Here is a 13008-nt window from a genome sequence, read left to right as displayed (position 1 = left end):
TGGAAAGAGGAAATGAAGTTTACATTTACACACTCTGCTGTTAATATGATGCAGACATCTGTGAATTCTTCTGACTGAAAACACAAACTGTTTGTCTACAACTGATGAACAGATTTCATGGAGACAGAAAATATTTATTTGACACATTTATTGTAGCGTTCACTTATTAATGACATTTATTGTTTGTTTAGGAACTCCTGCTGCAGAGTGTGGACGTAAACTCAAGTCTAACCTGAGGAAGAAGTTCCAGTGTGTGTTTGAGGGGATCGCTAAAGCAGGAGAGCCGACCCTTCTGAACCAGATCTACACAGAGCTCTACATCACAGAGGGAGGGACTGCAGAGGTCAATGAGGAACATGAGGTCAGACAGATTGAAGCAGCATCCAGGAAAGCACACAGACCAGAAACAAGCATCAGACCAGAAGGCATCTTTAAAGGCTCACCTGGAAGACAGGAACCAATCAGAACAGTGATGACAAAGGGAGTGGCTGGCATCGGGAAAACAGTCCTAACACAGAAGTTCACTCTGGACTGGGCTGAAGACAAAGGCAACCAGGACATCCAGTTCACATTTCCATTCACTTTCAGAGAGCTGAATGTGCTGAGAGAGAGAAAGTTCAGCTTGGTGGAACTTGTTCATCACTTCTTCACTGAAACCAAAGAAGCAGGAATCTGCAGCTTTCAGCGCCTCCAGGTGGTCTTCATCTTTGATGGTCTGGATGAGTGTCGACTTCCTCTGGACTTCCAGAACACTGAGACCCTGACTGATGTCACAGAGTCCACCTCAGTGGATGTGCTGCTGACAAACCTCATCAGGGGGAAGCTGCTTCCCTCTGCTCGCCTCTGGATCACCACACGACCTGCAGCAGCCAATCAGATCCCTCCTGACTGTGTGGACGTGGTGACAGAGGTCAGAGGGTTCACTGACCCACAGAAGGAGGAGTACTTCAGGAAGAGGTTCAGAGAGGAGGAGCAGGCCAGCAGGATCATCTCCCACATCAAGACATCACGAAGCCTCCACATCATGTGCCACATCCCAGTCTTCTGCTGGATCACTGCTACAGTTCTGGAGGACATGTTGGAAACCAGAGAGGGAGGAGAGCTGCCCAAGACCCTGACTGAGATGTACATCCACTTCCTGGTGGTTCAGACCAAAGTGAAGATGATCAAGTATGATGGAGGAGCTGAAACAGATCCACAGTGGAGTCCAGAGAGCAGGAAGATGATCCAGTCTCTGGGAAAACTGGCTTTTGATCAGCTGCAGAAAGGAAACCTGATCTTCTATGAGTCAGACCTGACAGAGTGTGGCATCGATATCAGAGCAGCCTCAGTGTACTCAGGAGTGTTCACACAGGTCTTTAAAGAGGAGAGAGGTCTGTACCAGGACAAGGTGTTCTGCTTCATCCATCTGAGCGTTCAGGAGTTTCTGGCTGCTCTTCATGTCCATCTGACCTTCATCAGCTCTGCTGTCAACCTGCTGGAACAACAAAGAATACCTGTGAGATCTAAAGTCTTTAGAGACAAACCTAAATTAAAACATCTCCACCAGAGTGCTGTGGACAAGTCCTTACAGAGTCCAACTGGGCACCTGGACTTGTTCCTCCGCTTCCTCCTGGGTCTTTCACTGGAGACCAATCAGACTCTTCTACGGGGCCTGCTGACACAGACAGGAAGTAGCTCACAGACCAATCAGGAAACAGTCCAGTACATCAAGGAGAAGATCAGTGAGAATGTGTCTGCAGAGAGAAGCATCAATCTGTTCCACTGTCTGAATGAACTGAATGATCGTTCTCTAGTGGAGAAGATCCAACGGGCCCTGAGATCAGGACGTCTCTCCACAGATAAACTGTCTCCTGCTCAGTGGTCAGCTCTGGTCTTCATCTTACTGTCATCAGAAGAAGATCTGGAGGTGTTTGACCTGAAGAAATACTCTGCTTCAGAGGAGGCTCTTCTGAGGCTGCTGCCAGTGGTCAAAGCCTCCAACAAAGTTCTGTAGGTGGATTTATGAACCATTTCAATCATGGTTGATTTTTATATGAACAACAAAACATTGACTTTGTGTTCAATCTTTTTTTTCTCAGGCTGAGCAGCTGTAACCTCTCAGAGAGAAGCTGTGAAGCTCTGTCCTCAGTCCTCAGCTCCCAGTCCTCTAGTCTGAGAGAGCTGGATCTGAATAATAATGATCTGCAGGATTCAGGGGTGAAGCTTCTTTGTGATGGACTGGAGAGTGCTCACTGTGGTCTGGAATCACTGAGGTCAGGATCTGGTTGTTGATCATTTAAATGCATACCTTAACATTATGTTTGAAGCTTTTCTACATGCAGTTCATGTGTTGACATGTGGAGGCTTTCAGATTGACACTAATGTGCACTGAATTCTACACAAGTAAGAAGTAGGGGTGGGCGAATTGATCTAAATATCGATAATATCAATGTCTAGGTAGCTTATTTAAAGAAGTGAAAGTTTAGATTGAGTAATCTGCAGCATTATTTAATGTGTCTTTCTGAGTTTTTAGCAAAATGAGTAAACTGTGACCATATATTACTCAAATCCCAAAATATATCTAATAACAAATTATATAAGTTTATATATGTATTTCAATATTGTTGTAAAAATAAACCAGAGTCACTGCGTGCTGTTAGTTTGCTGTTGTTGCTGTAATGCCGGTGGTTTCTTCCTGACGCGTCAGTGCAGTGTGAAGTGCATATTTATTCTAACATCGTCATGTCCGACGTACACACTGAATAAAATCAAATACATCATGACGCGCTACCTGACGGTCGAAAAACTGTGTGCTTCCTCCAGCCAACCCCCCCTCCTCCCCCCCAAGTGATTACTTCCTTCCCTTCTTATACCTCCCCAACACCACATGCTCCACCTCCTGGTCAAACAGAGAACTGACATATTTCAATTGAGACAGGTCTACCACAGCGGCTCTAATGATGCTTAATATAACTATGCTTTTGTGATAAACGTTGAAGAATCTTGATTCTTTATATTTAGGCTACATGCAGACAGGTTTTAAACTTTTAAAAAATGATCTTCATTATTTTATTTCACCTAGATTATTCAGCCATGGCTGTCACAAGGAGCATCACTGGCATGATTGTGAAGTTATAGTTTCATACAAGTTATAAGATAAGATTCTGAAGAATCGTTTACTAGTCCCTTGCAGGGGAAATTCACAGTGTTACAGCAGCAACAGCACACGTAAGAAGAGCAAAATATAAAAAATAAATAGAAATGAACACAAGGTGAATGAATGTTTGATTAATTAACAGAATAATGTGACTAACAGAATATAACAGAATACATACACATATACAGTTCTGCACTTTTGTTTGCAGCTTGATTTACTTAACAAATGTTTCTTGTGTGTTATTCTCCTAATTATGATCAACTGATTAAATTTCTAATTAAAAGAAACAGTACTGGTATCAGCAATACTGGCCCTGTATTTACTAGATATCGGATAGATGCTGGAATTTTCAGGATCGCCCATCTCTAGTAAAAACACCTTGATTTTCATTATTTAGAACACATTTTGTAACTGGTTATTGATGTATTTATTCATTCACTCATTCAGTCATTCACTAATGTGTCAGTAAGGATTCATTTGCATTTCTTTCAGTCTGAGCAGCTGTAACCTCTCAGAGAGAAGCTGTGAAGCTCTGTCCTCAGTCCTCAGCTCCCAGTCCTCTAGTCTGAGAGAGCTGGATCTGGATAATAACGACCTGCAGGATTCAGGAGTGAAGCAGCTGTCTCACGGATTAGGGGGTCCAGACTGCAGACTGAAGACTCTCAGGTCAGGATCCAGCTTTTTGATCATCAGTTAAATTCTGCTTCATGTTCATGTTGAAGATCTGTTGGATTTTCCTTCTTTCTTCTTGAGTTCATGACATGTTTTGTTCCTCCAGTCTGTCAGGTTGTCTGATCACACAGGAGGGCTGTGCTTCTCTGGCCTCGGCTCTGACCTCCAACCCCTCCTATCTGAGAGAGCTGGACCTGAGCTACAATCATCCAGGAGACTCAGGAGTGGAGCTGCTGTCTGCTTTACTCAACAGTCCAGATTGTAGTCTGAAGACTCTCAGGTACACAGAGACCACAGAGCATGAGTCCTCCTCAGTCTGTCAGTTTAGCTCATATATCCACAGCTGTTGATGGATGGACTGAAACTGCAGAGAAGAAATAATCACTGATCCCTGATGTTCATCTTCCTCCATCATTAAGTGTCCATCATGTTAACTTCACTTTTCTTTATACACGTTCTTCATATCAAAATACATACAGACTGATTTTCAGTCACACTTAGTGCAGATCAAATACAAAATGATGCCCTACTTATTAATGTCCTCAGCTGTAAGAACCACTGAATTATTTCCACAAACAAATGTTCCTGAAACAATCCATATGTGAAGCTTCAGAGGAGACGACAACACAATGGTAGAAGGAGGAGTTCCTTCAGTCAGAGACAGAGAGCAGGGAGACACTACAATATTATCACTGTAAAAACTACACACAGACATGAGTGAATGTATTTATTTGAAGTGTGACAGAAACTCTTCCATCCATGACACATGTGAACCAGGCTTGTGTTTGCATATAGAGTGAAAGGAACAAACAGTCAGAGACAGTGTGGCTTGTTTGCTGCTTTGGATAAATGCACAATGCTGAGATCAAACCTACACTGTTGCTGCATGAAGAGGATTTTACAGTAAAGCACTGACAGAGAGCAATATTTCACAGAATGGAGGACATGAATAAACACAGAGCAGATCAGGAGAGACTCTTCTGGAGTCGACACAGATGAGTTTCAGTCTGTTTGTGTGTCTCTGACAAACTGAGGAACTCTGCTTCATGTTGATCAGCAGTTTGGACTCATGTTGGTTAGAAAATCATTCTGACTGTGTTTCTTCCTGCAGGGTGGAGCATGGTGGAGAGCAGTGGTTAAAACCTGGGCTGAGGAAGTGTAAGTTTGACTCAGTCTTTCCTCATGTTGTTGTGCATGAGTCAGTGTTCTATCAGTCCATCAGAGCTGTTGTAGCGCAGCCTCGGCGGTTGGATTTCTTTGGTGTTTACTGGAGGTTATTACTCCCCAGCAGGAGCTTTAGGTTCCAGCTTTGTCATTGGTTTTCCTTTTTTCTCTTGTTAGGGAGCTTTAGTGTGTTGTAGTGTCTCTGCGTTTGTTTGGGCACTGCTCAGCTCTGAGTTCATGAACTGCAGCCTAACACTGAAACCAGCCTGTGTAGCTGCCGATCTGAGAGTGGGGATGAGTGGGGAGGTGCAGACATGCTGTGTGTGGGTTTCCCCTCAGCCTGGGACACAACAGAGACAACCAAAGCAGACAAAAGACAAAATCCAATAAGAGACCACAAAGGGTTGAAAAGGTCCAAACACAGGAAGAAACAGCTCCACAGTCCAAAAGCAGGCAGGACTCAGACACAAAGAATCTCATCCAAAGGGTCAGACTGGACTGATGGACTGAAGAGTGAAGACACTGAGACACTGAGCTGTGAGCAGCATTATTAGGGTTAGGGTTAGGGCGATAAACGCCACTGTTTAAGAAAACGAGTTACCACCAAAATAAGTTTCACACGGGGTCTGTTTAAAGTTTGTAATCAATTAGTAACAAAACACGTTATCCGCCATGTTTCCCTGCACCGCTTCTTCCCTTTTTTCCCAATCTGCTACAAACGCCCTGATTTTCAGCACAATGCAGCATTTCCATTCAACCAATCACGGGGCAGCTTTCCAACTGTCATGGCGGAGCCCTGTCAGTAGATAGAAAGTATGTCCAGCCGTCTTTTAAATGAGTGTTTTAGCTATGTGACATGAATAACTTTGACAGTATCCATGAGGCAGTCCTCTTTCCTTCCATGGGAAAAAAGTGGAAGCCTTCCATACAGAATCCCGAAACTCAGCTGGAGGGAAAATACCGGCCACTTCCTGTTCACATACTAAAGAGAAAAACTTTTGTCATGCGGATCAACTGACAGCCGGCGAAATAATATTATTAGAAATACATATATAAATACATAAAATGAGTTTTATGATGAAATGGATTTATAGCTTTTTGGGTGTTTAATAAATGTTTAAAATCAAAATATAGATCAGATTTTTTGATGTTATTACAAACTCATGATGATATATTACAGTTTGAAACATAAACTAGAAGTTTCATATAAACCCTTTTTGGAAAGAAAACACTTTTTTCTGGATTTATAGCGTTTTGGAAGCAATCTCTTCATTTGTTAGGCGGGACAGCCGAAACCAGTTAAACAAGCTTTTACTGACAGCTCTGAACAGACCACATTAACTTATCATTCATCTTAGTGCAGCCGCCACAACTTCCATTTCACAAACCATTGTTTAATCTTCAGTTATTATATTTCCTTTTATTTTGCTTTGTGCTTTGGTTTCATTCTGTAACACTGGACTTATTTTTATGAAGGTTTGAACTCTGACAGTGTTTGAACAGGAGAGAAAGGAGTATAAAGTGTGTAGTGAGGGCTTCACAGCCTTAAAGCATCTAGAATAACTGTAAAAAATAAAGCCCATCACTTCACGGATTTCACCTTTTGCGGGTTATTTTTGGAACGTAACCCCGCGATTAACGAGGGACCTCTGATGAGAAGGAAGAGACTGGGCTCTCAGCTGCAGTAAAGGGGGCAGGTCTGGCTCCAACACAGGTTTCAATGTGCAAGATGTCTTGCCCTCACATTCTTCTTCCATTTCCACTTGTCCTGAAACTTCGGCCTTCGCTGTCAACCTTCCTTTTCTTACTCACACTTGCCATTTTAGAAATGGGCAATAAAAAAAAACACAGATCACTGGCAAACAGGGTGGTGAGAGTTTGACCATGTTTGCTGCCATCTTGTGGTGAAATGTTAAATATACACTCAACAAAAATATAAACGCAACACTTTTGTTTTTGCTCCCATGTTTCATGAGATGGACTTGAAGATCTAAACTTCATTCCAGATACACAATATTACCATTCCTCTCAAACATTGTTCACAAATCTGTCTAAATGTGTGATAGTGAGCACTTCTGCTTTGCTGAGATAATCCATCCCACCTCACAGGTGTGCCACATCAAGATGCTGATCTGACATCATGATTAGTGCACAGGTGTACCTTAAACTGCCCACAATAAAAGGCCACCCTGAAATGTGCATTTTGTTTCTGCTTTATTGGCGGTCTGGGGACTCAGAACCAGTCAGTATCTGGTGTGACCACCATTTGCCTCATGCAGTGCAACACATCTTCTTCGCATAGAGTTTATCAGATTGTCTATTGTGGCCTGTGGAATGTTGGTCCACTCCTCTTCAATGGCTGTGCGAAGTTGCTGGATATTAGTGGGAACTGGTGCACGCTGTCGTATACGCCGGTCAAGCACATCCCAAACATGTTCAATGGGTGACATGTCCGGTGAGTATGCTGGCCATGCAAGAACTGGGACATTTTCAGCTTCCAAGAATTGTGTACAGATCCTTGCAACATGGGGCCGTGCATTATCTTGCTGAAACATGAGGTGATGTTCATGGATGTATGGCACAACAATGGGCCTCAGGATCTCATCACGGTATCTCTGTGCATTCAAAATGCCATCAATAAAATGCACCTGTGTTCTTCGTCCATAACAGATGCCTGCCCATACCATGACCCCACCACCACCATGGGCCACTCGATCCACAACATTGACATCAGCAAAGCGCTCACCCACACGACGCCACACACGCTGTCTGCCATCTGCCCTGAACAATGTAAACCGAGATTCATCCGTGAAGAGAACACCTCTCCAACGTGCTAGACGCCATCGAATGTGAGCATTTGCCCACTCAAGTCTGTTACGGCGACGATCTGAAGTCAGGTTAAGACCCCGATGAGGACGACGAGCATGCAGTTGAGCTTCCCTGAGACGGTTTCTGACAGTTTGTGCAGAAATTGTTTGGTTATGCAAACCAATTGTTTCAGCAGCTGTCTGAGTGGCTGGTCTCAGACGTTCTCGGAGGTGAACCTGCTGGATGTGGAGGTCCTGGGCTGGTGTGGTTACTCGTGGTCTGCGGTTGTGAGGCCGGTTGGATGTACTGCCATATTCTCTGAAACGCCTTTGGAGACGGCTTATGGTGGAGAAATGAACATTCAATGCACGAGCAACAGATCTGGTTGACATTCCTGCTGTCAGCATGCCAATTGCACGCTCCCTCAATGCTTGTGGCATCTGTGGCATTTTGCTGTGAGACAAAACTGCACATTTCAGGGTGGCCTTTTATTGTGGGCAGTTTGAGGTACACCTGTGCACTAATCATGATGTCAGATCAGCATCTTGATGTGGCACACCTGTGAGGTGGGATGGATTATCTCAGCAAAGCAGAAGTGCTCACTATCACACATTTAGACAGATTTGTGAACAATGTTTGAGAGGAATGGTAATATTGTGTATCTGGAATGAAGTTTAGATCTTCAAGTCCATCTCACGAAACATGGGAGCAAAAACAAAAGTGTTGCGTTTATATTTTTGTTGAGTGTATATAAATAATAATCATTTTTAAACGTGTGATGTCATCCTGTGGACAACAGTACTGGTGGCATATTATGACATTATTGATTTTATGACAGAGGCTTCGGCCCAGTGAACATATGAACTGGACTTTTGGTCTGTTCTACAGGAAGAACCCTCAATGATAATGCACCAACAATCCCAACCAAAGAAAGGAACATAAGGACAGAAGAACCAAACAGGAAAGAAAATAGAAATAACTATTGTATATATAACCTAGAAAATTTCACAAGAAATTTTGAGTGGGCCAATGCGCGCTCACCCACACTCTGCTGCCGGTCCGCCCCATTATATACCACCAAACCTCATTCCTGATCACCGGCAGATGGGAAAGATGCCACTGATGACATTTCATGCTTTTACAGTGTTTCTGATTGGTTTTATATAAGGTTTAATAGGCCCCAAGCTTCTCCATTCATTCTGAATGGAGGAATCCTAAAGATGTGGATGTGACTTTGGCTGCTATTTTATGAAGTTTGGTAAAAGACATGAACATGAGGACTCAATATGATAAAGTCCAACTCCTTATGAGCAGTTTGCAGTTGAAATGAATATTCTGTGTAGAGGCATGCCAGACTGATAGGCTTCCAAAGTTAGCTGGGTTTTGTCAGGGATCTCACCAGTTTCCCATTATTTCCTATGAGGGGGGTTAGGTCAGCTTAAGTGGCTTGCCTGTCAAAACAAAAAGTGGCACAGACATGGGGACTCAATATGTCAGAGGTCTAATGTTTATCTACATTTTACATTTTGAATGAAGGTTCTGTGTGAAAGCATGCCCAAACGCCATGCCTTCAAAGTTTTGACAGTGATTTGATGCCTGTGGGGAGGGTTGATCGCAGTTTTTCTGGATTTTTTCAAACACCGTTTATCCGATTGCTACCAAACCTCAGAGGGTAGTAGTCCTGACCGAGCCGGTCGATTTGATGTATAATTTGTAGGGGTGGCTAGCGCTAATTAGCTGTGAAATGAATTAGAGGCTTTTATTTTGAAAATCAGTGTGTGTCTGTGTAAGTGTGTGTTTGTGTGTGGGGACACTCCCTAATGCATGTTAAAACATGTTTAAGTGTTTTATTTTGAAAATCTACACGTCAGCCATATCCTGTTATTGTGCAGGGTCTTTTATTTTGAAAATCCCTGTTTGTGTGTCTGTGTGTTGGCAGGTGTGTATAGTGTGTGTCTGCATATTTCTGGGTGGCTTGTGTGTAGTTTACCAGGCCTAGTAAGGTGTGTAATGATTTGGAGGCTTTTATTTTGAAAATCAGTGTGTGTGTGTGTGTGTGTGTGTGTGTGTGCGTGTGTGTGTGTGTGTGTGTGTGTGTGTGTAGTTGTGTGTGTGTGTGTGTGTGTAGTTGTGTGTGTGTGTGTGTGTGTGTAGTTGTGTGAGTGTAGTTGTGTGAGTGTAGTTGTGTGAGTGTAGTTGTGTATGATCCTGTATGGTTGTGTATGTGTGTGTGTCTGCCTCTGTCAGAAAGAAAAGTCATAGCACAGGTGTCCCGGTACAGCCGGACGTCCTGTAAAAGTTTCAGGTCGCTCACATTAAAGCTGTGGGACTAGTTCTGCTGAAAATGTGTCCAGAAGAAGGAGAATAATACAGAAGCGGAATAAGTATTTACAATAGTAACAGTGGAACAATATCAGGATAGATCAGGAGGTCTGAGTCTGGTCTTTCAGTCCAGATCCTCCTCCAGACTCTGATGAAGGAGCTTTTGGATGATGCTCTTTATCCAATGATACAGTTGATGCTGCTGTTCTTCTCATGTTCTAAATGTGTCGTCTGTCTTTACTCACATTGCTGCAAATATCCAGTTTGTGTTTGAACACAAAGCTGATAGTTGTGTGTTTGTTCATTCAAACATTAGTGACAAAAAGTCTGATGATAAACTTTGTATGAATGAACAACACATCAGTCAGTAAAGACAGAATGAAGCCATCAGATGTGTCAGATGATAAACTGCAGCTGTGTCTTTTTCTCTCCATCAGATTTCTGTCAACTTGAAGTCGACACAAACTCAGTGCACACAAAGCTCAAACTGTCTGACAACAACAGGAAGGTGACACATGTGTGGGAGGAGCAGCCATATCCTGATCATCCAGACAGATTTGACAGGTGTCCTCAGCTGCTGTGTAGAAATGTTCTGACTGGTCGCTGTTACTGGGAGGTCGAGTGGAGAGGAGGGGTTAATATATCAGTGAGTTACAGAAGAATCAGAAGGAAAGGAGACAGTGATGACTGCAGGTTTGGAGAAAACAATCAGTCCTGGAGTCTGTTCTGCTCTGATCGTGGTTACTCTGTCCGTCACAATAACAGAGAAACATCCATCTCCTCCTCCTCTGGCTCTCACAGAGCAGCAGTGTATGTGGACTGTCCTGCTGGCACTCTGTCCTTCTACAGAGTCTCCTCTGACACACTGATCCACCTCCACACCTTCAGCACCACATTCACTCAGCCTCTACATGCTGGGTTTGGGTTCTGGTTGGGTCCTGGTTCCTCAGTGAGTCTGTGCTGTGTGTAGAAGCAGAGTGTGTGGAAGTGACAGCAGCTTCAACTTTGTGCTTTAAATGTTGATGATGTTTCACTTTCATTTGAATCACTGACTGTGATTTCAGGTCAGAACATGTTTTTGTCTTAGAAGCAGTGAAATGAAGAATGTGAAGCTGAATTTATGATCATGAACTTTGACATGTCCTCACAAATGAAACCCTTACATTAAGAAATGCATGATTCCATGTTGTTATGGCTCTGATATTAAAATGTAGTATTATAATAGGAGTTAATGGACCTAAGTGGAAAACACCATTTAAAACTGCTGCAATACAAACACTAATAACTCCAACTCAATATTTTGGATAAACTTTGACATGACAGATATAAAATAATGCCTGAGCCTCCCAACTTGTAACATGACTTGTTTTGTGCATGTTTACATGAAATATTTGCATCATGCAATCTACCTGGCATTTAAAGCGTTAAACTCCTCCAATGATGTCATGTTTGGTAGTTCTGAGCAGTCCTGAAGTTGTTCCACATATTGATGCAGAAAAATATGAATCTGTTCAGTTTTTAGAGCAGTTTTTAGAAGCGGACATTTTTGTCCCTGATGACACAAAGGGTAGTAAATGTGTTTCCCAGTGTTCTGGTGATGGATCAGAAACATTTACATTTGAATTCTAAAATTTGTGTTGAACTGCCCGATTGCCCTTTTTCTCCTCAACCTGTGACGTCGGCGGAACTGCGATCACTCACCTGCTCCTGCCCGGGACGTTAAAAAGAAGCAAAGACACAGAGAAAGACTCAGAGAGACGCTGCAGCGCTACCACGCAGCTGTGGACCTTTCTGAACCAACCCTGAAGCACAGCCGGTCAGAGCGCGCTACGATCGCTGCGTTTAACTGCGCTAAATCTTTGTGGCGCTGTCGCGGTGCGTTCAATGACGCTCCGTAAATGTGCGCTTTTACACGTTTATTTTGTGTTTAGTTAATTTGATAAGATTGATTTAAACATGTGGTAAAAGCATAAATTATTAGTAAAACACTGCTTCAAACTAAAGCTGTGGAATCCAAACATGTTCAGGGACATTAGTGGCAGATGTAGCCAGGTATAAAAAGACCATAAGACCATAAGTGTTATTGAAACACTGCTCACATGAACAGTAGTGAATGTTTGAGCACTTTAATGCCAAGTTCTCAGAAATGATATACTTAGATGTACTGAATGTTGTACAACTGAAAGTTAGATTAGAGATTTGAATAGAGATTAAGATTAATGTCAGAGTTACATGGAAAGACTTATGTTTCTGACATTTGATGTCCTGAATGATGCATCTGAGAATTCATGGTGTTGAATGTCATTTTCTGACCTGGTCTGTAGGTCAGGGTTTTTTTTGAGGACGGATGTTGTCCAGGACCAACATCTGTGCTGAAACCGATGGCGAGCCAAGTCCCCTGAAGAGATTCCAGCACCGAGTAGATATCCACGTATACACACCCATTCACACTTACATCACAGAACAAGCATCCTTGGAACAAGGTGAACTGCCGTAACTCTACAACCCATATACCTGAGACCATTGTGATTTTGGTTTAAGGGCCCCAACGGGAAATCTGTCATTTTTATAGTGTGCACACTATTTCTTTTTCTTTTCCTAACTCTTTGAGTTAGTTGATATTTTTGTACAAACCAGACAAATGATCTTGTCATTTGTAATAATATAAGAGTGGCTACTCAACCGTTCCTCTTGTGTCTGCCTCATTATTGCTGCTCAGCACAGTGGCTCCTGTCCAATTTGGTTTCTTCTGGTTCTGGTCCAGATTTCATCATTATTATACTGTAATTCACTTTTATACTGTTAGAACTGGTTACACAAACTGTCTGTTCAAATACAGTCCTTCATTTAAAGTGCACTTACCTGCATAGTGTGCTAAGCTAGCTGCTAAAATATGCACTGTC

General features: G+C 42.7%; 1 protein-coding gene across 1 annotated transcript in view; it reads left to right on the top strand.

Annotated features, from left to right (window-relative positions):
* The window catches only part of LOC114430722 (NACHT, LRR and PYD domains-containing protein 12-like), a 42447-nt gene that overhangs the window by 18351 nt on the left and 11088 nt on the right, over positions 1-13008 (top strand). The window contains exons 4-9 of the mRNA XM_028398687.1: positions 192-1992; positions 2082-2255; positions 3632-3749; positions 4042-4091; positions 4923-4969; positions 10543-11054. Coding sequence (XP_028254488.1) covers positions 192-1992; positions 2082-2255; positions 3632-3749; positions 4042-4091; positions 4923-4969; positions 10543-11054 — 2702 coding nt within the window. The remainder of the gene's footprint in view (positions 1-191; positions 1993-2081; positions 2256-3631; positions 3750-4041; positions 4092-4922; positions 4970-10542; positions 11055-13008) is intronic.

Source organism: Parambassis ranga, unplaced genomic scaffold (genome assembly GCF_900634625.1).
Source record: "Parambassis ranga unplaced genomic scaffold, fParRan2.1 scaffold_27_arrow_ctg1, whole genome shotgun sequence".
NCBI classification, from domain to species: Eukaryota; Metazoa; Chordata; class Actinopteri; family Ambassidae; genus Parambassis; species Parambassis ranga.
This window is presented reverse-complemented; position numbering and strand designations above follow the sequence as displayed.